The sequence below is a fragment of the Drosophila rhopaloa genome, unplaced genomic scaffold (genome assembly GCF_018152115.1).
Source record: "Drosophila rhopaloa isolate 14029-0021.01 unplaced genomic scaffold, ASM1815211v1 contig_69, whole genome shotgun sequence".
In the NCBI taxonomy this organism is placed as follows: Eukaryota; Metazoa; Arthropoda; class Insecta; order Diptera; family Drosophilidae; genus Drosophila; species Drosophila rhopaloa.
In genome coordinates this window covers 1,716,391-1,743,083 of record NW_025335166.1, presented here as the reverse complement: position 1 = coordinate 1,743,083, position 26,693 = coordinate 1,716,391, and the positions used below count along the sequence as shown (strand labels likewise).

Sequence of the window (26,693 nt, the reverse complement as noted above, 5' to 3'; positions counted from 1 at the left end):
CAAGTATCTTCCTGAACTGTCGCCAGGCTTTTGTTATGGTAGGGCATTGAAGTGGACATTAGTCAGCTGATAGGAAAACAAGTCAAATCCTACTTCTTCAACTGCAAACAAACAACCAACAGTAAGCTGAAATACTATGATTAATAACTACACCCTTCAATGCCGTGGAAATATTTTTTAGATAACCTTGTGCAAGTTTTGTGGGACATTCTAAACGTGACAAAACATAATCATTTGTGCAATATTGTCAAGTTCCACTTGATAACTTTAGTAATTCAATGCCACAACAAAAAAACTTAGGGAAAGACTTGTTGTTCAAATACAAATATATGCTGATCTCTGTCTATTTGGATATTTAAATAAAATTAAATGATTCAAGTTTTTCTAAAAGACTAGCAGCCACAACTTTGTTGCCCAGTTCAAGGAACAATTTAATGAATATTTATTTCCAGTTTTATCTATATCCGGATATAGATAGATATAAACGGCAATATTCTAAAGCTCAATATTTTAAAATCAATTGAGTTAATTTAACAGCTTACAATCGGAATCGTTTGGGGCCTTTGCACAGTGGGCTTATATTTCGATTTAACTGCTATAACTGATCAAATGTGTATGCCATTAAACACAACAAGCATGCCATTAAACACAACAAGCATGAGCTTGCCCGCATTTTTTTTGTGCATAGCCAAATTTTGTGAAAATTTGTTTTTTTGTATTAATTGAAAAAAAAGTGTTTTTATTAATAATTAGAGGTATGTATAAAATGTTTGTTTGTGACCTGTGCTTTAGCGTTGCATGTACAAAATGTAATTTAAGTGTACTATACTACTAACCACCTGAAAACAGCCAACGTGAGACCTATGTTTACTGTGGAGCGACGAGCCCCTGTCAACTAAAAAGTTTTCAGCTGTGGAAAGTTAAGTTATATAAATGATATACTTGATTTTAAAAAGTATAATGCAGAAGAGGTCCTACTTATAGCCAAAATACTTGTTTGCAGTGTGCATTGACCCATTCTAGTGCGGAATCAGTGACAATTTGGAAAAATTCGCAACCATCTTCACGTTGATTCTGCAGACCCTTAAAAAGACTTGCTTGAAATTGCTCGTTTTAATGATTAACAAGAGAGAACGCTACAGTCGAGTGCCTCGACTATTAGATACCCGTTACTCAGCTAAATAACTGAATATAAATATGCCTTCTTGTACGTTTTTCGCCGCTCGAATTAGCTCCCGATTTGTATGTTAAAATCGGTACCCAGGGAACACCACGTGGAGGCCGTTGATTTGCAACGGGGTCTTTCAAACAAAAATAAAATTTGGGGACCAAACTTTATTCAAGTTTGGAATCTCCATGTTCCCAAAAATGTTGTTTATACGTAACATACGGAAGGCATAATTATGTATTTACTACTAATACTACTAATACTTATTTTACCTTAGATGGCGCTATTGTATTGCGCCATCTACCCCAAGACATTGGTACCACGGACCATGAAAGGCGGAAATGTAGGCGCTAGCCAGGCTTAAGCGTTTAATGGGTTTTTCGGCGTTAGAGTAGGCGTGGCAAACTTTTATTAGGCCAATCGATAGGTATTGACGAAACAAATACATATCAATTAAAATTTTCATAATAGCATCAAAACTGTGGCCACAGCTTGTGGCTTGTGGGCGTCAGAGGGGGCGTGGCACCATTTTGAAACAAACTTGCGCTGCGTAGGAACTCCTAAAATCTACATGCAAAATGCCAATCTTCTAGCTTTTATAGTTTCCGAGATCTCAGCGTTCCTAGGACAGACAGGCAGACGGACATGGCTAGATCGACTCGGCTAGTGATCCTGAACAAGAATATATATACTTTATAGGGTCGGAAACGCCTGTTACATACTTTTGCACGAATACAATATACCCTTTTACTCTACGAGTAACGGGTATAAAAATGATTCCAACAAGCATTGCCACTTTGAAGATATTCCATCAAGTTCATTTGACGATGATAGATAGGAAAGCTTTTACAGAATCATCTTCCCAAGTGTGCGGGATTTATAAAGCCTCCCCAAAGGTACTGAATGACCACGATTATGTGAGATCTTTAACACCCAAGGCTTATCAACCCTTCACGCATGGATACGGTGTTTTGAATGTATCCTGTATATATCGTCGAGGCTAAAGTTTAAAAAATGGTATTGAATCTAGCATCCGAAATCAACGGAGTGAGTGAACGTTAATTCACAGATTCAGTGATATTTTGCGTCTTATTGCTTGCGCCAAATAAATACTTAACTTAATTGTAGGCAAATATACTATGCAGACCGCAGAACTATATAGCATATAGTCTTTGTTATATATGCCGGTCTCCATTCATAAAATTAAAATACATGGAGCCGTCATAACTAAACCCCTTCCAATAGGAAAATGTTGGAATAAGTGTTAGAACCGCGGAACACAAATTTTCCGTAAAAACAATACACGGAAGACATCCCGAATAAATACAATGGAGGACCTTATGCGTGCTCTTTTATGTTCATCAGATCCTCTGATATCAAATTTACGCAAGTCACATCGCTACTCAAAAAAGATGGAGGTCTATTTTAATAGAAAAATTATTTTTTAAATAATTTGGTTATTTGTTCTTATTTTGATTACATTTTTTTTTATAAACATATCTGAAATATATGAGAGTGAAAGCACTAAAGACATTTACTTTATTTAAAAAAAAATATATTTAAAAAAAATTGGTTTTTAATATTAAAGTAAATATTAAAAACAAAATTAAATAAATTTATAATGCACTCATGATTAAAGTAAACAAATTCCAAACTACAATAAAAAGTTACAAATTACTAAAAAAAATGTATATGTAAATTTAAAAATGTTTTTTTTGTTTACTTTAAAAATACATAAATTAAAAAAAAAAGAGTTATTAATTAAAAGGCGCTAGCTGAACCTTTTCGCCCACTGTGCTTTGCAGCCACCAGACTTCTCTTAGCAAATTGGTTTACTGTTATTACAACGGAATAAACACTAAATTTATTAGTGTTATTTAATAATATTTGGCTGTGCGTTGACTATTACATTTCTGGTAAACATTTGTATATATAAAGATAGATAAAATAGGAAGCACTCATTCACAATTTAATTTTACAGAAGCTAAAATTATTTTTTCACATAAGTAGTTTCTTGTTTCCTTAAACGCAATCAAGTCAAGTCAACAAATTCCTTTTTTCTGAGCACCTAAAATTACCAAGTCAGCAGCTAAACAATTATGTTGAATTAAAATAACTATTCCCGGCTAAACATTTGTCCTCTGGACGCTGATTAAGTGGCATGATGGGATGCAGGACTAAAAAAGTTAGCTCGCATACGTGACGAGAGAGTATTTTAATTGAATTTAAACCGCTTCGAGTGGATTGCCTTGGGCGGTATAACGAGTGGTGAACTTGAAAAAACACCATGAAAATACAGGCATATCCCCTCCGGATCCGGTTGAACCTGATTCAAGGATACAACACAAAAATTGGGTTCATGTTTGCTAGAGTAACTTAATATCCGTTCTAGTCGTTCCAATAGGGCTGCAGGAGATGTGACTAATTAGCTGCAACTTTCAAAAAGTTCACATTTCGGGGGGAAATTTTATTTAGCCAGGAGCAAATGAACAAATAAAATAATCTAGAAAGGGACTTTCATAAATAATTTTAGGGAGACTGCCAAGAGCGCTAGTTTTGAATTCAGTACAGATTTCAAGATTTCCTAAAATATAATCATCTTTTATAACTCGCTAGCATGTTTGAGATACAATAAAAACTTTTTATGGACTGTAAAATTGTTAATTTAAAAAAAAATTTCCACCTATATTTGAAACATTGTTTTGCATTTCAAAAAAATATATAAATTGTAAAAAACAAATTTTATGTTACGAGTATCTAAACTTCCGAAGTGTGCTTTGTCGACTCTTTACAGTACATTTAAGTTCAGACATTAATAAAAGGTATTGATCCAGTTTGCGAATCACAGGCCAGTCATCGGTTTATTTGTAAACCAATCATTTTAAACATTTTTATTGCAATTTTACGACAATTCGCGCTTTATTGGAATATCCAATAAAAGGAAAGAGAGGCGGGAAAAAGCCCAGTCCGCGCTTATTTAATCTAGAAAATATGCGATAAAACACTGACAGATTACCAGTTGGTCGGAGCAATTGCGGCCTTATCGGCCCCTCAATCGCTACATGGCCGGCAATTGTTATTAGCAAATTGAGTTTGGCCCACTCAAACGCTATCGAAATGCCACAGTGGGCACATCTCGGCCTGGCGGCTCTCCTCCTCGCTTCCACCGCCCTTTTGGGTGGGGCTGGTGCGGACATCGACTGGTGGGAGAACGCCTCGCTCTACCAGATATATCCGCGCTCCTTCCAGGACAGCGACGGCGACGGCATCGGGGACCTGAAGGGAATCACCTCCAGGCTGGGCTACCTCAAGGAGATCGGCATCACGGCCACCTGGCTGTCGCCCATTTTCACCTCGCCCATGTCCGACTTCGGCTATGACATCTCCGACTTCTACGACATAGATCCGATTTTCGGTACTCTCGCGGACTTCGACGCCCTGATCGCGGAGGCGAAGTCGCTGGGCGTGAAGATCATCTTGGACTTTGTGCCCAACCACTCGAGCGACGAGAACGAGTGGTTCGAAAAGTCGGTGAATCGCGAAGAGGGTTACGACGACTTCTACGTGTGGGACGACGGGAAGCTGAATGCGGAGACGGGGCAGAGGGAGCCGCCCTCCAACTGGGTCAGTGTGTTCAGCGGGCCCATGTGGACGTGGAACGAGAAGCGCCAGCAGTACTTCCTGCACCAGTTCCAGGTGAAGCAGCCGGATCTCAATTTCACCAATCCCATGGTCAGGGAGCACATGCTGGACGTGCTGAAGTTTTGGCTGGACCGCGGAGTGGACGGATTCCGTATCGATGCGGTCCCCCACATCTACGAGTACCGCTTCGCGAATGGCTCCTACCCTGATGAGCCGATTAGCGGCTGGGGCAGTGATCCCAACGCCTACGACTACCACGACCACATCTACACCAAGGATCAGCCAGCCACCGTGGATCTGATGTACGAGTGGCGGGCTTTCCTGGATAAGTATCGAGCGGACAATGGAGGCGACTCCAGGGTTCTGCTGGCCGAGGCCTATTCCTCCGTGGAAACACTGAGTGCTTACTTCGGGAACAGCAGCCATCAGGGCACCCAGCTGCCCATGAACTTCCAGCTGATGTATCTCAGTGGGTACTCCACCGCGAGGGATGTGGTGGGGTCCATCGACTACTGGATGCAGACCATGTGGACGGAGCACCAGACGGCCAACTGGGTGGTTGGCAATCACGACACCAACCGCGTGGCGGATCGCATGGGGGCCCACAAGGTGGATCTGCTCAATGTGATCGTGAACTCCCTGCCAGGAGCTTCGGTCACTTACTACGGAGAGGAGATCGGCATGTCCAACGTGGACGTGGAGTGCACTGGCGACTCTTGTGAGGATCGGGATGGCGAGCGAACGCCCATGCAGTGGACCGCCGGAAAAAACGCCGACTTCTCCCAGGGAGAGAGCACCTGGTTGCCGCTAAGTCCTGAATATCAAAGGTACAATGTGCAGACGGAGCGCGGGGTATCCAGATCCTCGCTGAACATATTCAAAGGCCTGCAGGAGCTGAAGAGCAGCGCAGCCTTTTTAGCATTTAAGGACGAAGGAGGCTTCTCCTACGAAGCGGTCACGGAACAGGTCCTGCAGATTATACGGTAGGTTAATTAAAGTTTTTACCTAATATGACCTTTAGCTAGGGAACATCATGTAATTCCAGCACCAACAAGTACAGCGAGGAGTATCGAATCTTGGTGAACCTGGGCAACGATATGGAGATCCTCAATGGACTAGCGTCCAAGACCTACGAGTATGTGCTGGTCACTGCCTACTCCACCCACTATGCGGGGTAAGTCTCTGCTATCTACTGCTCCACCGAATACCCAAACTAACTCGAATAAATCCACAGGCAAAAAGTTGATCTGTCGCAGAGAATCATTCTCATGCCCTACGAAGCAGTCGTTCTACGCTGGTTGGCGTAATGCACTTCACCCTGATTACAAGTTATTTAAAAAATAAATTCTTTGTTTATTTCCTGTTAATCAGTATCGAATGCTATTGGGGTCCCCCATAAAGATAAGCCCTGTCAGCTTTTCGAAGCATGTGTTCGCAGCCATATATCAAAACGAACTTGAAGTGCCAATTACCCAGACCTTGACTGTAACATAACCCACTTAAAGATACCGAAATTAGGCCCTATTGCGTTAGTGCAATAACTATGGATTAATTTTGGAATAAACGTGATCGATAGTAATAAGAATTCGATGCGGAATACCCAGAATCCACTCTAGCCTAATTGGCCAATAAATTAAATGACCATTATTCAAACTTTCAGTGGGGGTGTTTCTAATCAGTTTCTATACAACTGTTTATGAGGCCATCACAAAGATAAGCCGCCCGTTGAGTAATCCAACCCCCACGAGGAAGTTATGCGATCATATTTCTTTTTTTTGATTATTCTTTATTAAAGACCTATTGAATTAGCTTAGACTGTGCTCAGCACGACGGCCTCCTTGGGCATCAGCAGCACGGAGTTGGCAAAGGTAAGATCGCTGAAACGATAAGGTAACAGATTAAACACTATATGTCATGGAGGATTTTAGGTGACTAGCACTTACTTCTTGCGACGCGCACTCTTATCGTTCACCACCACATATTGCAGTTGCGTGGTGATGGAGGTGAAGACGGAGTCCAAGTTGATCGACTCGACATCATCGTTGATGTTGATGACGGTGATGTAGGACTTCTGGCCAGCCAGGGAGCTGTGAGTGAAGGGGTCGTTAAAGATTTGGGTTTAAGGTACACGGTTTTCAACCCACCGCTTGAAGGCCAGCACATTGGGTCCAATGGCTGAGACACTGACATCGCCCTGCTTCAGGGTGGGCTCATCCCGCAGAGCTCGCAGTTGTTTGTACACGTTCAGGTGGCTCAGAGCGATGCCCCGCTCCTTCTTCACGTTGACCAGCTTGTAGTCACTGGCCACCGGCAGCCAGGTGACAGAGGCGTTGGAGAACCCGGCGTTCTGCTCGTCGCTCCACTGGAAGGGAGTGCGCACGGGGTCGCGGGTGAGGCGCTCGAACTCCTGCTCGTTGGACTGGCAGGCCTGCGGGTCCACGGTGTCTTCCCAGCTGATCCACACGTCGGTCATGCCCATCTCCTCGCCCTGGTAGGTGACACTCACGCCGGGCAGGCCCAGGATGATCATGTTGCAGGCGTCGATGCGGTCGGCGCCCAGGCGGGAGCCAATGCGACTCTGGTCGTGGTTGCCGAACACCCAGTTGGCCACCTGGCCCTCGGGCATGTTGTCCAGCCAGTTGTGGATCAGCTCCGAGTAGTGGTAGGCGTCGGAGCTGTAGCTGATCTTTGACAGCAGCTCGAAGTTGAAGGGGATCTGGGAGCCGAGGTGGGTTCCGTTTCCGTAGTACTGCATCAGGATATCCAGTGGCGAGTAGGCCTCGGTGAGCAGGACGCGATCGTCGCCGCCCAGCTCGGCGTCGATCTCCTCGATCACGTCGCGGAAGGCGTAGACCAGCTCCAGGGTCTCCGGCTGGTCGGTGGTGTAGATGTGCTGCAGGTAGGTGTAGTCCTCGGGATCGCTCACCTCCTCGTTCCTGGGCTCGTCGGGCCAGTTGCCATCGGCGTCGGCTGGCACCTCGTACACATGGGGCACCGCATCAATGCGGAAGCCGTAGGCTCCCTTGCGCAGCCAGAACCGCAGGACATCCTTCATGGCCTCCACGACCTTGGGGTTGCGGTAGTTGAGATCGGGCTGCTTGGCGTGGAACTGGTGGAGGTAGTAGGCCTGGCGACCCTCGTGCCAGGTCCACATGGAGCCACGGAAGACGCCGATCCAGTTAGTGGGGGGCTGGCGGATGCCGTTGACAACCTTTCCGGTGTGCCACACATAGAAATCCTTGTACTCCGCCTCGCCAGCAGCCGATCGGATGAACCAGTCGCACTCGTCGCTCGTGTGGTTGGGCACGAAGTCCAGGATGATCTTGATGTCCAGCTCCTTGGCGCGAGCCACCAGTGCTTCGAAGTCTGCCATGGTGCCGAAGATGGGATCGATGTTCTTGAGATCAGCCACATCGTAGCCGAAGTCGGCCATGGGCGAGGTGAAGATCGGGGACAGCCAGGTGGCAGTGATGCCGATTTCCTTCAGGTAGGCCAGTTGTTGCGTAATTCCTGGTTACGGGGTAAGGTAAATATGCAATCCAAGTGATTTCCAAGACCCAAACTCACCGATGAGATCGCCCACGCCGTCACCATCGCTATCCTTGAAAGATCTCGGGTAGATCTGGTAGAACTGGCCCGTTTTCCACCAGCCAACTTCCGCTAGCGAGGGCAGCGCCAAAGCCAAAAGGCACGAAAGCACCAGCAACTTGAACATGGCTCCCACTAAATCGATCGATTGCCAATGAGCGGAGGGATTACACAGCGCTTCTATTTATGCCCACCGCTCCATCTAATCAACGGTGGCGATAAACCCGCCATATAGCCAACTATTTCTGATTAGCTTGTCGCTGGCAGATTTACAATCCACAAAATGAGGTTGTGGAATTTATGAGACTCAATTTGGTGGCTATTTTGCACTGGCTCACGCCCAAAGATCATGAGACAGATTGGAAGGCAAATGAGTACCAACTGCATAGACCCATATCTTATCGCAGGATTGGTTCTTGGATTCCGCAGGGGGGGTAATTTATTGGGTCACTTTTATTGGGATTTTGGGCTACTAGAAGTGGAAGACTTGGGGGTTCAAGGTTGTGATAACGTATTTCACTGAAGTGATTCAATAACTAAATCTTTATGGGTGTAGGTCATTGGTGAGCAACAGCTGATGTTGGCCAAGATTGTTTTAAAGCGAAATTTGTCATCGATTATATGTTATATGTTTAGGCTAAAACTAAATGATCGGGAAAAATCATAATCGGTATGAAAATATTCAAATCTTATCGTATACGTTAACTAATACTAAATAAATGATGTATATATTATACATTTCAGTTACGGGATCTTCGGGTATATAGGTAAAAACCTGTCGAGTATTGCTGCCCAGATGTCTTCCAACATATGATGCATCAATATCTTCTGTTTTTTATTCTGGAGCCAAAGGTTCCGTCATATATTTTCCCCAGGTGGTCATACGGGATTTCGCGCCAGAACCAGTAACGATAAGCCCCTTAGATTATCGCCGTATATAAGAAGCCGATTCGAATCGCACCGCTTACAGTAAGCAATGACCACTTGGACTGGCCTGTTTCTGCTTTTGGGCCTTGGCCTTCTGGCCGTCGATGCGGCGGCGCCCTGGTGGAAGACCGCTTCCTTTTACCAGATCTACCCACGATCCTTCAAAGACACCGACGGCGATGGAGTCGGGGACCTGAACGGAGTCACCGAGAAGCTGGAGTACCTGAAGGAGATCGGTGTGACAGCCACCTGGCTGTCGCCCTTCCTCAAGTCTCCGATGGCCGACTTCGGGTACGATATTTCCGACTTCAAAGCGGTTGACCCTCTTTTCGGAACGATGGAGGACTTCGAGGAGATGGTGACCCGCTCCAAGGAGCTGGGCGTCAAGATCATCCTGGACTTCGTGCCCAATCACTCCAGTGATGAGTGCGACTGGTTCGTGCGATCGGCTGCCGGCGAAGAGGAGTACAAGGACTACTACATCTGGCACCCGGGATTCCTCAACGACGACGGAACCCGTCGGCCGCCCACCAACTGGGTGAGCGTGTTCCGCGGAAGTGCTTGGGAGTGGCACGAAGGTCGCCAGGAGTACTACCTGCACCAGTTCCACAAGAAGCAGCCGGACTTCAACTTCCGCAATCCCGTGGTGCGCGAGGAGATGAACAACGTGCTGCGTTTCTGGCTGGAGAAGGGCGTCGACGGCTTCCGTGTGGATGCCATTTATCACGCCTTCGAGATCGAGGCCGACGAGGATGGTAACTATCCCGATGAGCCACGTAACGACTGGACCGACGACCCAGATGAGTACGGATACACCCACAAGATCTACACCGTGGACCAGCCGGAGACCCCTCACCTGGTGTAAGTGTGGATTGCCGAGGATCTGCCGTGAAACTCTATTTTCATTTTCATTATTTCCAGCTACGAATGGCGTCAAATCCTCGAGCAGTTCCAAGCTGACAATGGCGGCGATGAGCGGTGAGTAATTCATAAACTAAATATGAATGGAGGGATCTAAGTTCCAATTCACATTATTTAGCATTTTGATGGTGGAGACCTGGTCCCCAATTGAGATCGTCATGCATTATTATGGCAACGAGACCGCCGATGGTGCCCAGATACCGTTCAACTTTCAGCTGATAAGCAATCTGTACTACGACTCCGATGCCTATCACTACGAGTATTTGATTAACAACTGGCTTAATCTGATGCCCGAGGGCAAGAGCGCCAACTGGGTGGTGAGTTAATCGGTGATTAGCAATTAGTTAATCATCAGAGACGGAAAGAACGATTAGTGGCAATTATTAAATTATACCTTCGTGAGCAGATCGGCAACCACGACAAGAACCGCGTGGGCTCCCGTTTCGGAGCCGATCGGGTTGACCTCTTCAACATCCTGCTGCTGACCCTGCCCGGCTGCAGCATCACCTACAACGGCGAGGAGCTGGGCATGCTCGATGGGTACGTCTCCTGGGAGGACACCGTGGATCCGCAGGCCTGCAACGGGTACGAGTCGAACTACATGGACAACTCTCGGGACCCGGCTCGCACTCCGATGCACTGGTCGGACGAATCCCTGGCTGGTTTCACTACTGGCAAGAGCACCTGGCTGCCAGTGTCATCCGACTACCCCCAGAGGAACGTGAAGACGGAGCGCGGGGTATCCTTGAGCCACCTCAACGTGTTCAAGCGCCTGCAGCAGCTGCGCCAGGAGCCCAGTATTGAGGAGGGATCCGCCGAGATCAAGGCCGTTAGCAACTACGTCCTGGCGGTCAAGCGGTGAGTTGCAGTTAATTTTTTCGATACAAATTTAGCAATTATTAAGGGGAGGCTCAACTAGAAGGTGCGCTCAATCTAATGCTTTTGTTTATTTATTTCGTTATCTTTTTGTAATGCATTGAAGTATAAAGTTTTTAATACATTATTTATTAGCTTTACTGGGCGAGCTCCGTCTAAAAGAAACGATGGAAAAATGCAGCGCAAAATCGACATAGCTTCATTGTTTTTGTAATACATGCATAGAAATCGAAATGTAGTCGTTTTGATTTTATTGATTTCAGAATAACGGAAAATCATCTAAAAATAGAGTTTTTAAGGGTATATAAACATCAACATGCGAAGCTCGCTTCCTTTCTTGTTTGTCGATTTACTTTATTGCATAATATAATGTTTTTTTATATTCGCTACGTTTTATATATTTGCGCAGTGCACGCTTCCATCCATTTTTAGTAAGAATGCAAAGTACAAAAGTTTTGCTTGCCGGAGCTATCTTCCGTTCTCGTGTTCTTTAAAACTAATAGAAAACAAGAAAAAAAGCAAACTTCGGCAAGCCCAAGTTGATATACTTTTGCAGTTGTTACAAATCTACATTTCGATTTCTATGCATATATTAGTAAAGACAATGAAGCTATGTCGATTTTGCGCTGTATGCTATATGATATTGTTGTCCGATTTTAATTTAATTAAAACTTTTTACTGAAATTATATACCCTCTGCAAGGGTATAAAAATATGAATAAAAAAGTTTGATTTTCAATAGTTGCGTTGCTAACTTTTTGAACATCTTTTTTAGTAACTAAAAGCCTTTTCTTACTGAAAATAAACATTTTTCGTTCTCACCTCTAAGTTGGTTTAAATTTAGTTATTGTGTTTGTTAGCACGGGTAAAATAACCAATTAAATTAGAGAAAGACCATTACACTTTTTTTCCAATTAAAACTGCGCACAAATGGGAAACTTCAGTGCAGATGAGCTCCATAAGTACGCATCTTCCATAAATAGTAAAACATGTTTTTAAAATATACATTTCTAAAATAACTACTTGGCTTCTTTGGCCTTCTTGGCCTCTTAAATGAGTCAATGTATTATTTATATCAATAACTGTTTTTTTTTACAGCCACCTCAGCGGCGACTACGTCTACATCTCGCTGTTCAACATCTTTGACTCCATCGAGAATGTGAACCTTACCAATGTGTTCGGCAGCCTGCCCGCCACTTTCCAGTACGCCCTGGTCACCGAAAAGTCCATCAAGAAGGTTGGCGACCAGTTGTCCGCCAGAAGCGTCACCCTGATGCCTCATGAGGCCATTGTGCTGCGATCCACGACTACGGCTTAGTTTATCCCCTTGTGATGAATTAAACAATTGAATAGCATTATGATTCACTTTTTATACCCTTGCAGAGGGTATTATAATTTCAGTCAAAAGTTTGCAACGCAGTGAAGGAGACATTTCCGACCCTATAAAGTATATATATTCTTGATCAGCATCACCAGGAGAGTCGATCTAGCCATGTCCGTCTGTCCGTCTGTCCGTCCGTCTGTCCGTCCGTCTGTCCGTCTGTCCGTCTGTCCGTCCGTTTCTACGCAAACTAGTCCCTCAGTTTTAAAGCTATCTGCTTGAAACTTTCCCAAAAGTTGTCTTTCTATTGCAGGTAGTATATAAGTCGGAACGAGCCGGATCGGGCCACTATATCATATAGCTGCCATATAACTGAACGATCGGAAATGCCATATCTTTGGTGTTTTTAAAGTTAGGAAGTTGGGATTTTCTATGGGTTTTATTTTTGGCTAATAAATCCGACCTCCCAAATTTCATAAGGATCGGACGACTATATCCTATAGCTGCCATATAACTGATTGATCGGAAATGCCATAACATTGGTGTTTGTAAAGTTAGGAGGCTGGGATCTTCTATGGATTTTATATTTGGTTAATCAATCCGACCTACCAAATTTCATAAGGATCGGCCGACTATATCTTATAGCTGCCATATAACTGATTGATCGGAAATGCCATAACATTGGTGTTTGTAAAGTTAGGAGGCTGGGATCTGCTATGGATTTTATATTTGGTTAATCAATCCGACCTACCAAATTTCATAAGGATCGGCCGACTATATCTTATAGCTGCCATATAACTGAACGATTGGAAATGACATAACTTTGTTGTTTTTAAAGTTAGGAAGTTGGGACTTTTTTTAAGTATTAAGAATGCATCATATGAATAATTTTGGAGAATATAATTTATAGAATATTCTGCAAGGGTATATCAACTTCGGCTCCGCCCGAAGTTAGCTTTCCTTTCTTGTTTCAAATACCTTTAAAGTTCATGAAAGTGCATTTAGCGCCGGTTTTGAATAAAACCTGTTGGGAAAGGCAACATTTTTTAGAAAACCAGACGTTCCTTTAACTTTATTTCTCATCCACTATTGTTATATTCTTGCAGAGGGTAATTCAAAAGTTTTTAAGATAAACAGCTTTGTATTTTTTAATGGAATTATGTTGACGATAGTACATATTTTCTCTCCGCTGATAATCCCTTTCCCCTGAAATCTGCCACCGCATATAAGTGTCAACAGAGCGCGATGCTCTCGTTCCATACTCTCCTAAGATCACTGCTAATCTCTCTTCTTTCTCCCGATTCTGTGCGCAGTTTAAAAATAAAATATATGCATGTTGTACATGGGCGTAGAGAATAACAAATCTGATGCCAACAGGGATGTAATAAAAATTCCGCACGCAAAATAACAGTTGAGTTTCGCAAACACTTTACCACTTGCAACATAGAATTACGATTTTAATTTTATGTATTAAAAGTAAAGTAAGTTGTGAATCAAATGACCCCCTCCCCCCTTCGCAAATATTTTTATCTATGAGTAATTTTTGTGTCATAATTAAATTTAAAATTCGTATAAGAAAATCAATAAATGTAACATAAACTATATTGGCACCCAAACATTTGAGTCTGAGCCCATGTCTGTTTGTCTCCCCCACTCATTGGCATTTATATAAGGAAGGGCGCCGTATTATTCTGCTTTGCATTTGGTCGCCAGTCGCATTTGTGTGGTTGCTCAGAACAGAACTGTATTAATCAGACCGGTTACCTGCAATACAAGCGGTCTATAATGATAAAACACCGCCTGGGGGCATTGATTGCGGTACTTCTCCAGGTTATCTGTTTAACGTGGAGCCAACCCTTTCCCAATTACCATGCGGACTTCGTCAGTATCGGAGATCGGGATAGCGATCTCAAGTGGTGGCAGACAGGCGCATTCTACCAGATTTATCCAAGGTCATTTAAAGACAGCAACGGCGATGGCGTGGGCGATCTAAATGGTGAGGAGAGCAGGCAAATTTCAATAAATAGGTATTTACTTGTTATATCCGTCAGGAATTGCGGAGCAACTGCCTTACCTCAAGGAAATCGGTATCACTGCCACTTGGTTGTCGCCCATCTTCACCTCACCTATGGCGGACTTTGGCTACGATATTGCCAATTTCACTGAGGTGGCCCCGATTTTCGGCACCATGGCGGACTTTGACCATCTGATGGAAGTGGCCAAGAAGTTGGACATCAAGATCATCCTGGACTTTGTGCCCAACCACTCGAGTGACGAGTGCGAGTGGTTCCGTCGGTCGGCGGCGGGTGATCCGGAGTTCAAGGACTTTTACGTGTGGCACCCTGGTCGAATGGAGAACGGAAACAGGCATCCGCCGTCCAACTGGATCAGTGTTTTCCGTGGAAGTGCTTGGCAGTGGCACGACGGGCGCCAGGAGTACTACTTGCACCAGTTCGTAAAGAAACAGCCCGATTTAAATTATCGCAATCCAAAAGTGCGGGAGACCATGAGTGTGAGTATATCGAAAATTCAAAAGTGATTGCAATCATTATGCAAAAATATTATATATATACCGAGTCGTATGGTCAGTATGACAGATATTTGGCCGCTGCGCTCAAGGTTAGAACATGGAATAACAAGAAAGGAAAGCTAACTTCGGGCGGAGCCGAAGTTGATATACCCTTGCAGAATATTCATATGATGCATTCTTAATACTCATAAAAAGTCCCAACTTCCTAACTTTAAAAACACCAAAGTTATGACATTTCCAATCGTTCAGTTATATGGCAGCTATAAGATATAGTCGGCCGATCCTTATGAAATTTGGTAGGTCGGATTGATTGGCCAAAAATAAAACCCATAGAAAATCCCAACTTCCTAACTTTACGAACACCAAAGCTATGGCATTTCCGATCAATCAGTTTTATGGCGGCTATAGGATATAGTCGTCCGAACCTTATGAAATTCGGTAGGTCGGATTGAATATCCAAAAATAAAACCCATAGAAAATCCCAACTTCCTAACTTTAAAAACACCAACGTTATGGCTTTTTCGATCGTTCAGTTATATGGCAGCTATATGATATAGTCGCCCGATCCGGCACGTTCCGACTTATATACTACCTGCAATAGAAATACAACTTTTGGGAAAGTTTCAAGCAGATAGCTTTAAAACTGAGGGACTAGTTTGCGTAGAAATGGACGGACGGACAGACGGACAGAAGGACATGGCTAGATCGACTCTCCTGGTGATGCTGATCAAGAATATATATACTTTATAGGGTCGGAAATGTCTCCTTCTCTGCGTTGCAAACTTTTGACTGAAATTATAATACCCTCTGCAAGGGTATAAAAACCTTATAATAGTCCAGAAGATCAAAATTTCACAAATTCGAAGCATTCCCATGGTAGCTATCGTACACAAATATATTGCAAATCTTCTCTAGTTTTTAAAAAGATGTTAAGACGGACTTTATGGACATATGATATATAATCTATTTAGTCATATTGGTTTCATTTACTGCATTGCAATTTCTGACCAAAACTAGAATTCCTTCGGCAAGGGCATATGTCCCCTTTAATACTAGGTTAAGTATTTATGTGGACAAATTTTACTTTATTTTATTTTATTTACTTTATCGCAGAATGTTTTGAGATTTTGGCTGGCCAAGGGCGTATCCGGTTTTCGCATCGATGCAGTGCCCCATGTGTTCGAGATAGCGCCGGACGCTCAGAACCAGTACCGCGATGAGCCGCGCAACGACTGGGACAACGACCCCGAGGACTACGGCTATCTGCAGCACATCTACACGGTGGACCAGCCGGAGACCATTGACCTGGTCTACTCGTGGCGCGCGGTGCTGGACTCGTTCCAGCGGGAGCACGGCGGCGAGGAGCGCATCTTGATGGCCGAGACCTATTCACCCATCGATATCGTGATGCAGTACTACGGCAATGCCACGGCGGAGGGCGCTCAGCTGCCGTTCAACTTTCTGCTGATAAGCGAGCTGAGCAACTCGTCGAATGCCCACGCCTACGAGGGAACGGCGCTCAAGTGGCTGCAGCACATGCCCCAGGGGCGCACGGCCAACTGGGTGGTAGGTGGTCCACTGGTCCATTAGTGTTCCCGATTAAAGTACCAGAATTTCCCCTCCAGCTGGGCAACCACGACAAGCCCCGAGTGGGCTCCCGCCTGGGCCGCGACAGGGTGGACATGCTGAACATGCTCACCGCCACTCTGCCCGGCGCCAGTGTCACCTACCAGGGCGAGGAGCTGGGCATGACCGATGTGTGGATCTCGTGGAAGGACACCGTGGATCCCTCCGCCTGCAACACCAACCCGAGCATCTACGAGCAGTACTCCCGCGATCCGGAGCGCACGCCCTTCCAGTGGACGGACGCCCAGGATGCCGGATTCAGTAATGCCAGCAAGACCTGGCTGCCCATCGCCCTGGACTACAAGCTGGTCAATGTGGAGCTGGAGAGGCAGAAGCCCCTGAGTCACCTAAACGTCTTCAAGCAGCTCTGGCAGTTGAGGAAGCAGTCGAACACTCTTCAGCGCGGCGAAACTGAAGTGAAGGCCCTCAGCGATGCAGTGTTGGCCGTGAAAAGGTGATAGATACGGGGACTTTGAATGGTCCGACAATAACAATTGTTTTTCGCAGGGGTCTCGAACATGACTCGACCTTTTTGACCCTGCTGAATATTTACGACGGCGTGGAGACCATTAATCTGCGGCAGAGTTTCCCCGACTTGCCACCTGAACTCAAAGTAGTGGTGGTCACAGAGCGATCTCAAGTCAAAGTGGGGTAGGTGGTCATTCGGCTCCATTTAGAAGTCCCTCTTATTGTCTTTTTCCCTCACAGCGATCTCATCAACTCCACCTCGCTGCAACTTCAGCCCAAGGACTCGCTGATCCTGCAGTCCACCTCCTCATACTATAGTTACGCCACCAACGGAGAGTCTCGGCTTCTGCCCGTCCTGGGGGTTTATCTCTGGTTGGCTCAAGTGGCGCTCTATCTGAGCAGCCGATGAGTTCCCACCCTATTGTTATTTTCTAATAGATTACTCACAATAAAGGCAATCAAAGCACTTGAGCACCTATCGGTGGAAAAATCTGTGGGGCGGCGGTCTATAAATGCTGGTTCCCACCGACCCGGTGGTCAGTCAGTCATGGCGTGTTTAAGTAACTTTATCGTAGCGGTTCTCCTACTGGGTCTTCACTGCGCCCTTGGGCGTACGGCAGCCGTGGACCTGGACCTTGAGCGGGCCACCACCTCCACGGACACCACTCGAGACTGGTGGCAGGTGGCGCAGTTCTACCAGATCTATCCGCGCTCCTACAAGGACTCCAATGGCGACGGCATCGGCGACCTGCAGGGCATCATCTCCAAGCTGGACTACCTGAAGGAGATCGGGGTGACGGCCACTTGGCTGTCGCCCATTTACAAGTCGCCCATGGCGGACTTTGGCTACGACATATCCGACTTCTACGACATCCAGGAGGAGTACGGCTCGCTGGCCGACTTCGATGAGCTGATCGTGGAGGCCAACAAGCGGAACATCAAGATCATCCTGGACTTCGTGCCCAACCACTCGAGCGACGAGAACGTCTGGTTCCAGAAGTCGGTCAAGCGGGAGAAGGGCTACGAGGACTACTACATGTGGCACGATGGCTACAAGAACGCCTCCACTGGGGCGAGGGAACCGCCGAGCAACTGGCTCCAAGCCTTCCGCGGAAGTGCCTGGGAGTGGAACGAGGAGCGCCAGCAGTACTACCTCCACCAGTTCGCCGTCAAGCAGCCGGATCTCAACTACCGCAATCCCGCCGTGGTGGCGCAGATGAAGCGGGTGCTGACCTACTGGCTGGACCGCGGGGTGGCTGGGTTCCGCATGGACGCGGTGCCCTGGTGCTTTGAGGTTCTACCCGACGCCGAAGGTCGCTATCCCGACGAGCCGCTCAGTGGCTACACGAACGATACGGATGACTCCTCCTACCTGAAGCACATCTACACCCAGGACCTGCGCGAAACGGTGGAGATGGTGTTCCAGTGGCGCACTCTGCTGGATGACTACCAGCGCATCCACGGCGGCGACACGCGGGTGATCATGGTGGAGACCTACTCGGGCCTGGACTATGTGATGCAGTTCTACGGCAACCGCACCACCAAGGGCGCCCAGATGCCCTTCAACTTCCAGTTCATCATTGGCGGCAATGGGGACAAGAACAACACTCAGCTGGGTGCGACGGGCTTTGTGAAGATCATCAACAGCTGGCTGACGCAGATGCCCGCTGGACAAACTGCCAACTGGGTGGTAAGTGATCCTCAATACATTCTTCTCGAATTCAACCTAATTCGCTTAATCCTAATCGTTGACAGATGGGCAATCATGACCAGCGGCGGGTAGGAAGTCGCTACGGGGAGAACCGCATCGATCTGATGAACATGCTGCAAATGTTCCTGCCCGGCGTGAGCATTACCTACCAGGGTGAGGAGCTGGGGATGACGGATCTGGACATCAGCTGGGAGGACAGCCGCGACCCGGCGGCCTGCAACTCCAACTCGCAGATCTACGAGCAGTTCACCCGCGATCCCGCCAGGACTCCCTTTCAGTGGAGCGACGAGGCCAACGCAGGTTTCTCGACCAACGCCACCACCTGGCTGCCCATCAATCCGAACTATGTGACCGTGAATGTGAAGGCGGAGAACGCGACGAGTCCCAGTCACCTGAGTTTGTACAAGCAGCTGGTGGAGCTGCGCAAACTAAAAACCTTGCAGCTGGGCGCCACTCGATATGCGAATGTGGGCGACAATGTGGTGGCCATCAAGAGATCTCTGAGTGGGGAAGCCACCTACGTGCTGGTCGCCAATGTGCTAGGCACAGCGGTCTCCGAAGTGGACATAGCTACTGCCATATATGCCACTGGAAGCTTCAAGATCAAGCTACTCAATCCGCAGGCCAAGGCCACAGTTGGGTAAGTCTTTGGCAGCCTTAAATTAAATTCCCCAGTAACTTTACTTTTACCCTGCCTCCTTATTACAGCGATAGCGTTTCACTGAGCAGCTTGTCACTGGAGCCGTACGCAGCCCTGATTTTGGAGTCCGTCTAGAGTTTACATAATCATAAGTTTGAAAAGAACAATACATATACACAAAGTACATCGATAATGTGGCTTGTTATATGGGCGTATAAGTCATTGGGGCGAACGACATTGGAAAACTTTTCAATTTTAAGGTCGCGTGCTGGGCCAACTTATTATAAATTATTAAGGAACTTCGTCCTGGAGTCAAGAGTCAGAGACGTGGCAAGGACTGGTGCGGGCAAAAGAAATTCCATTAGACGTGATTGATAAGACACACAAATCACGCATACGCAACGTTGCTGCCACGCAAAAGCCGAAGGACCACAGAAGGTGTCTCGGTGCGTGGGCGTTGCGTGTGGGTGTGGTGCTAGTGGTTGTCGTAGGCGTACTTGACAGGGCCCTGGTTAGCTTTTTAATTTAGCCATAAAAATGAAGTCAGATTTGGCGAAAACGAAACCAGCACCTATTTTTATTTCTGGCACTCGTAGGCTAGTGAATTGGAATCTTAAAGCACTCCCCGAAAAACATTTAAATCACTAAAAACAGTATTTAAGTGCAGCATCATCTGCCTCAGTCGGGCATCCAAAAGCAAAAGTTCATCAGGGACAATTGTTCTGTCATCGGCGGGCTCTTAGCGGGATTAGTGGCCAGCCCTCGACCCCCTCCCAAAACGCCAACATCATTGCCAAATCACATGGCTACGTGAGAGTCATTCAAATGAGCCAGTGCTGGTCGTCACCTCGAACTGCCAACCCGTTCGGCGCCAGTTATGAGCCATGTTTGCGGTGCAATTAATGAGCGGCCAGCGATTAAATGAACTTTCAGGCCTCACCTGGCCAACGGGCACGTGCCAAATCAGGAACCAGTAAACGCAGCCGGTCCGAAATCAAACTCAAATATTACCCTCGCATTATTAATATGCAAACGTTGTCGGAGCTTCGAATACGTTAACTAAATGTGCAAGGATGTGCCTGGATTCTGAACTCGCTTCCGGCTTTTCGGGGCACGAGTCCTTGCAGATTACAGCGAGCTTAATGCGTTTTAAAAGTTTTCCAACCGGAAGGGGAGCCAACTTTTGTTCGACCTGCGTAAATCTGCGAAAATCATCTTAAATGTAATCATTTGGCGTGCCCTCGTCAAACATTGTGGCTGAGTCTCTGTGGGAAATTAACTTCATTATCTGAACGAAAGTGAAATGCACAAAGGCAGAAGGCTTTGTCAGCCAGCCACCTGGCCTCCGTCTGGCCCGGTGTGTGTCCTGCGGTTTTCGCTCTCACAATTCCATACAATTTTTAAAGGTTTCTGGTCACGTGCGTAAGGGTAAAGTGGCCCAGCCACTCGGAGCCGTGTCTGTGACCTTTTTAATGGGCTGACGGGTCACGCAGCCATTTACACGATTTTATTTTATTCATTTTTTTGCCCAGCCGCCACTGACTGCTAATTTTTCAGCGTCAAAGTGAAATCGAACAAATCGAATGGGTCCGAGATTATTTAAAGAGGGAAAATAATTTGTAAAGATTTTCGGGCAACCGCTTTATGCTTTTACTGCGAAATTCAATCTTCTCATTGTTCTCAAGCTAATAGCACGTAAAATCCACTCGAATCAGGTAATTACTCGACTTCACTGAGCGTTAACGGATTTGTTATTTTAGACGAACATCCCGTTCCTTTCCTCTTACCTCTTTGTTGTCAAACCCAACTCAAGTTGGCCGCAAGAAATCGTGTGTGCGGCGAAGCAAGTTTCCGCAAGCCAAAAATCTTTGAGAATCTGGGGCGTATACTTGATGCCTGGGTATCGCACGCCGCCTGCCAATTACCATGTGTAAACGCAATTTAATTATTTATAACGCAATTGAAGTTCTGCTTTCAGCTGCCCTCTTTTGGGGGCCAGCGTAAATACTGCAGGGCTGTTTCACGAATTTCCGAGATGAGTAATAAATCTCGCCCTGAAAATTGCCCAAGCTATCTGGGTAAACTCATCAAGCCCCTCTCGACGGCTTCGACTTCAAAGAGCCCTGCGATGCTGGCGGCCTGGTTCCAGACCCGAACTCGCTGTTTTATAGGCCTAGTCCCAGGTCGTCGTCTGTATTTACATTGTGTAACACACATTCTTTGGCTCTCGAGCACACACAGTGTAAAACACCAAATACTTACCAAAGGGGCCGGGAACTTTTGCTTGACTTTAATTTGTGTGTAAACACTTTAAATGGCGAGCCCCGTCACCGAGCGGGAATCAAAAGAGTATGCCGGGCACTTGAGATTATCTCCTGGCTTTGGGGTGGTTGGTGTTCAGGATATGTGTGGTTTTCTTGGGTGGAGTGGTTTGTTTGTCTGGTTTTTCACTTATATATTTATTTATGCAAGCCACGGCATATTTGCTTTGAGCCGAAGATAAATACCGATTGAGTGGCCTGAGTCAGTATGTTTGAAGTGCGCCAGATAGGAAATGGCATTTAATCGAACCGGGAAGCACTGCTGCCGCTCAATACCAAGGACTCGCCGGCGGCCAGACTCAGCCCGGTGACCTCGAACAGTGAGCTGAAAAGAGGTCCGCCCAGATGTCAGGGTGATGGTCAATATTGGACCTGCTTCGCTTACCCCTCCGCCTTGGCCGACTGCAGGCAGCGTATGAGGAGCGTCAGGTGGGTGGGCAGCGTCTTGTCGAAATCGAATAAATTCACTGTGACACCCTTGCTGGCAAAGTTGGCCACATAAATTACGGATGAGGAGCCGGAGAGGTAGCTGTAAAGGTAATGGTTTGGCACGTTCTGGTTAGTACTTGAACGAATTGTGTAGACTAAGGAGCTTCCAGTGCATAATTCGTGAATTGGGTCGGTGTCACACAGCACTGACTCCGAGCACTATTTCATCGCATTGTCTCAGAGGTTTGGCTTGCTGGGCCAACAATAGGCAATGGTAAATGGATATTAGCACCCCTTGCAGCTCCTACTGCAAACATAAACTTACCGCCTCACCACGAACACATTCTCGCTGATGACCCCATATTTGGTTGATCCATTCTGCAGCGGAAGGGAGGACTTCCTCAGCTCCACCAGTGACTTGTAGATCTTTAGATGGGAACGCTGAGCAGCCGCCTCCGATTCCACATTCACCGTTTGGTAGTCCGCCGCCAGTGGCAGCCATGTCTTCGATGCAGTGGAGAACCCTGCGTTGGTGCCACTTGTCCACTGGAAGGGAGTTCGCGAGGGATCGCGTGTGAACTGCTCGTAGATATCCGAGTTGGAGTTGCAGGCCGCCGGGTCCTGGGTGTCCTCCCAACTGATCTCGCCATCGGTCATGGCCAACTCCTCGCCCTGGTAGGTGACACTAGCTCCCGGGAGAACCATCACCAGCATGTTCATGGCATCCGCATTGGCCGCTCCATATCGACTGGCCGCCCGTCGCTGGTCGTGATTTCCTATCTGGAGAAGCCAGAAGATTATTATTAATTTTATTTATATTTAAGAAGTTGCACTGTTTGTATAATTTATTCTACGTCCCAGTTATATCGCATTTGTTTCTAAACTTATTTTTGCTTTTACCGGTTGTCGCTTTTACCAAACAGGATATCATAAGGTATACATCAAAATATTTTGTTTTTCTTTGAATTAATTAAAAAATGAATTTTAATTTTGATTTTTTAAATTTTTTTTTCATCCTATCAATTAAATGGTGGTGATCCAGAAATATTCGATGCAATAAAAAAAATAATTAAAAAATGTGCTTGTTTTCGGCCCCAACTTACCACCCAATTGGCCGTGCGTCCGGCAGGCAGGTTGTCCAGCCAGTTGTCCACCGCCGCCTTGATGGATGCGGCCGAGAAGCCATCGCTGGCCACAACCGTGATCAGGTTAAAGTTGAAGGGCAGGTGGGCGCCGGCCACCGATCCGTTTCCGTAAAACTGCATTGTGTAGGCGGGCGGGGCATATGTCTCTATCAGGAGAACCCTCGTATCGCCACCGTGGATGCGTTGGTAGTCATCCATCACCACGCGCCACTGGTAAGCCATGTCAATGGTCTCCTGCCTGTTCTCGATCAAGTCGCTCTTCAGGTACTTGCGGTCCTCCGTGTCCTCCGTCAGCCCACTGACCTCCTCATCGGCATACTGGCCATCTGCATCCGGCTCGATCTCGAAGAGCACGGGCACGGCGTCGCAACGGAATCCAGCGACTCCAAGGTCCAACCAGTACCGAAGCACCCGCTTCATCTGCTCCACGACCAAGGGATTGCGGTAGTTGAGATCGGCCTGTTGCACAGCGAACTGGTGGAGATAGTACTGTTGGCGCACCGTGTTCCACTCCCAGGCACTTCCGCGGAAGGCTTGGAGCCAGTTGGACGGCGGTTCCCTCGCCCCAGTGGTGGCATTCACCTTCCCGTCGTGCCACACGTAGTAGTCCTCGTAGCCCTTCTCGCGATTCACCGACTTAACGAACCAAGAGTTCTCGTCGCTCGAATGGTTAGGCACAAAGTCCAGGATGATCTTCAGGTCCAATTCGTTGGCTCGCTTGATCAGGGCCCTGAAGTCGTCGAGAGTTCCATACTCCGGCTGAATGTCGAAGAAGTCGGATATGTCGTAGCCGAAGTCCACCATGGGGGAGGTAAAGATGGGCGACAGCCAGGCTGCCGTGACCCCCAGATCCTTGAGGTACTCCAGTTTGCTGGTGATGCCATTCAAGTCGCCGATTCCATCGCCATCGGAGTCCATGAAGGAGCGGGGGTAGATCTGATAGAACTGGGCATTCTCCCACCAGTCCTTCGTGGCAGTGACCGACGTAGAGGATTCACATGCCCAGGATTTCTGCACCAGAATAACCAGCCCACAAGCCAGTATCCCAAACAAATCCAACCGTGTTCTCAGCATTTTTATTACTTGAGCTAGAGAGGTTGGTGTTGTGTCTTTTATACAATACTAATGGTACCTGCATAGGATTACTGGGGCTTAAGTGATAGCCCCACATCGAGTAGATAAAGCATTTACAAAAACACTCCAAAGACCACTTCAGCTGGAAATTTTCCAATAACAGTTCCGGAGAACGCAATGTGTATGCTCAGTATTCGATAGTACTACCCCAATCAAAACATTTCCATTATGAGGTCTTATCTAACCGGTTGAGGGGATTGTCTATAAAAGAGCGAGTAACTACCGTCTGCTAACACATAAGGTTTTACATTTAGACCGAGGCAATGGAGCTAGCAACGCTCCTTACATTTCTTCTATTGGCCATTGGCCACGGTGAGGGCTGTCAGCTGCAGAGCTCCACCAGCGAAACCGTCAAGGACTGGTGGCAAACCGCTCAGTTCTACCAGATCTATCCGCGCTCCTTCAAGGACTCCGATGGCGATGGCATCGGTGACTTGAACGGCATCACCAGCAAGCTGGAGTACCTCAAGGATCTGGGCATTACGGCAGCCTGGCTGTCGCCCATCTTCACCTCCCCGATGGTGGACTTTGGCTACGACATATCTGACTTCTTCGACATTCAGCCTGAGTATGGGACTCTCGACGACTTCAGGGCCCTGATCAAGCGGGCCAAGGAGCTGGATCTGAAGATTATCCTCGACTTCGTGCCCAACCACTCGAGCAACGAGAGCTCTTGGTTTGTGAAGTCGGTGAATCGCGAGAAGGGCTACGAGGACTACTACGTGTGGCACGACGGGAAGGTGAATGCCACCACTGGGGCGAGGGAACCGCCCACCAACTGGCTGCAGTACTTCCGCGGGAGTGCCTGGCAGTGGAACAAGGAGCGCCAGCAGTACTACCTCCACCAGTTCGCCGTGCAGCAGCCCGATCTGAACTACCGCAATCCTTTGGTCGTGGACCAGATGAAGCGGGTGCTGCGCTACTGGCTGAACGAGGGCGTGTCCGGATTCCGATGCGACGCTCTGCCCCCGCTCTTCGAAGTGCTGCCCGATGCCGAGGGACAGTGGCCCGACGAAGTGGTGACCGGGGCCACCGAGGACGCGGACGACCGTGCCTATCTGACCACCACGTACATCGAGAACCAGCCGGAGACTATTGACATGGTCTACCAGTGGCGCACCGTACTGGATGACCACAAGCGCATTCATGGCGGCAACTCGAGCGTCCTGCTCATCGAGACATACTCACCCGCCTGGTTCAGCATGCAGTTCTACGGAAATCGGAGCACTGAGGGCGCCCATCTGCCCTTCAACTTCAACCTGATCACGGTGATGGAGCAGAAGGGTCTGAATGCCAGCAACGTGCAGGAGGCGGTAGACCTGTGGCTAAAGAATATGCCTGCGGGTCGCACGGCCAATTGGGTGGTAAGTTGGTGACAATTAGTAATGAATCCGAATCTGAAATACATCTTCCCATTACTCCAGCTGGGAAATCACGACAAGCGAAGGGCCGCCAGTCGATACGGAAAGGAGCACATCGACGCCATGAACATGCTGGTGATGGTTCTCCCGGGGGCCAGTGTCACCTACCAGGGCGAGGAGATCGGCATGACCGATGGCGAGATCAGCTGGGAGGACACTGTCGATCCGTGGGGCTGCAACTCGAATGCGGATATCTACGAGCAATACACTCGGGACCCGGAGAGAACGCCTTTCCAGTGGACAGCGGGCACAAATGCCGGGTTTACCAACGGATCCACCACCTGGCTGCCACTGGCGACGGATTATGAGACCATCAACGTGGAAAAGGAGTTGAGCGACGACCGGTCCCACTTGAAGATTTACAAGGCATTGGTGGCCCTACGGAAGTCATCCAAGACCCTGCAGAACGGGTCCACGAAGTACGAGGCAATTACGGGGGACATCTTCGTAGTTCAACGGTGAGTAGTGGTACTTTTCAGTGATTGATTGTCCTTTACTCACCTTACCCTTCGTAGATCTCTTGCCAACTCAGCCACCATTGTGGGTGTCATTAACTTCGGATCGGTGGCGGTAACAGTGGACCTGAGTCAGTTCGACAAGAATCGTACCGAGAGCTTGCAGCTTCTCATAAGAAGTATAGACTCGACAAAAGTAGAAGGGCAAGTGTTTTGTATTTTCTTTCCCCATCAATTAATTTATTTAATACATATATTTTTTCTTTTTAAACAGCACTCGTTACGACCCAAAGACCTTGAGCCTAGATCCCGCGGAGGCCTTAGTTTTAACCACCGAATAAAACTCGATTTTTTTAAATGAAAAGTGTTTT

At 47.2% G+C, this 26,693-nt stretch overlaps 7 protein-coding genes across 7 annotated transcripts; 5 read left to right on the top strand and 2 right to left on the bottom strand.

Moving 5' to 3' along the window:
• The first annotated feature begins 4,263 nt into the window (after positions 1-4,263).
• Positions 4,264-6,177, top strand: LOC108038036 (maltase A2). Its single transcript, XM_017114745.2, has 3 exons — positions 4,264-5,793; positions 5,856-5,984; positions 6,045-6,177. The coding sequence occupies exons 1-3, from the start codon at positions 4,286-4,288 to the stop codon at positions 6,115-6,117; spliced, it is 1,710 nt and encodes a 569-aa protein (XP_016970234.1). The 5' UTR covers positions 4,264-4,285; the 3' UTR covers positions 6,118-6,177.
• Positions 6,178-6,565: 388 nt separating this feature from the next.
• LOC108038056 (maltase A3) lies at positions 6,566-8,539 on the bottom strand. The gene is made up of 4 exons (XM_017114770.2): positions 8,378-8,539; positions 6,955-8,320; positions 6,754-6,897; positions 6,566-6,687 (listed from the first exon to the last, which is right to left on the bottom strand). The coding sequence occupies exons 1-4, from the start codon at positions 8,523-8,525 to the stop codon at positions 6,621-6,623; spliced, it is 1,725 nt and encodes a 574-aa protein (XP_016970259.1). The 5' UTR covers positions 8,526-8,539; the 3' UTR covers positions 6,566-6,620.
• Positions 8,540-9,374: 835 nt separating this feature from the next.
• On the top strand, positions 9,375-12,476 carry LOC108038059 (maltase A3). The gene is made up of 5 exons (XM_017114772.2): positions 9,375-10,186; positions 10,247-10,303; positions 10,365-10,563; positions 10,653-11,104; positions 12,220-12,476. Exons 1-5 carry the CDS (start codon positions 9,375-9,377, stop codon positions 12,437-12,439), a joined length of 1,740 nt encoding a protein of 579 aa, XP_016970261.1. The 3' UTR covers positions 12,440-12,476.
• Positions 12,477-14,160: 1,684 nt separating this feature from the next.
• LOC108038054 (maltase A3) lies at positions 14,161-17,532 on the top strand. Its single transcript, XM_017114768.2, has 6 exons — positions 14,161-14,438; positions 14,494-14,954; positions 16,086-16,538; positions 16,598-17,052; positions 17,106-17,249; positions 17,307-17,532. Exons 1-6 carry the CDS (start codon positions 14,228-14,230, stop codon positions 17,473-17,475), a joined length of 1,893 nt encoding a protein of 630 aa, XP_016970257.1. The 5' UTR covers positions 14,161-14,227; the 3' UTR covers positions 17,476-17,532.
• An 83-nt stretch (positions 17,533-17,615) lies between these two features.
• LOC108038058 (maltase A3) lies at positions 17,616-19,610 on the top strand. Its single transcript, XM_017114771.2, has 3 exons — positions 17,616-18,756; positions 18,822-19,417; positions 19,486-19,610. The coding sequence occupies exons 1-3, from the start codon at positions 17,899-17,901 to the stop codon at positions 19,550-19,552; spliced, it is 1,521 nt and encodes a 506-aa protein (XP_016970260.2). The 5' UTR covers positions 17,616-17,898; the 3' UTR covers positions 19,553-19,610.
• Positions 19,611-21,855: 2,245 nt separating this feature from the next.
• Positions 21,856-24,412, bottom strand: LOC108038053 (maltase A1). Its single transcript, XM_017114767.1, has 4 exons — positions 23,271-24,412; positions 22,493-22,947; positions 22,124-22,267; positions 21,856-22,063 (listed from the first exon to the last, which is right to left on the bottom strand). The coding sequence occupies exons 1-4, from the start codon at positions 24,384-24,386 to the stop codon at positions 21,979-21,981; spliced, it is 1,800 nt and encodes a 599-aa protein (XP_016970256.1). The 5' UTR covers positions 24,387-24,412; the 3' UTR covers positions 21,856-21,978.
• A 271-nt stretch (positions 24,413-24,683) lies between these two features.
• Positions 24,684-26,686, top strand: LOC108038040 (maltase A3). The gene is made up of 4 exons (XM_017114749.2): positions 24,684-25,810; positions 25,871-26,325; positions 26,383-26,526; positions 26,597-26,686. The coding sequence occupies exons 1-4, from the start codon at positions 24,710-24,712 to the stop codon at positions 26,661-26,663; spliced, it is 1,767 nt and encodes a 588-aa protein (XP_016970238.1). The 5' UTR covers positions 24,684-24,709; the 3' UTR covers positions 26,664-26,686.
• Positions 26,687-26,693: the final 7 nt, after the last annotated feature.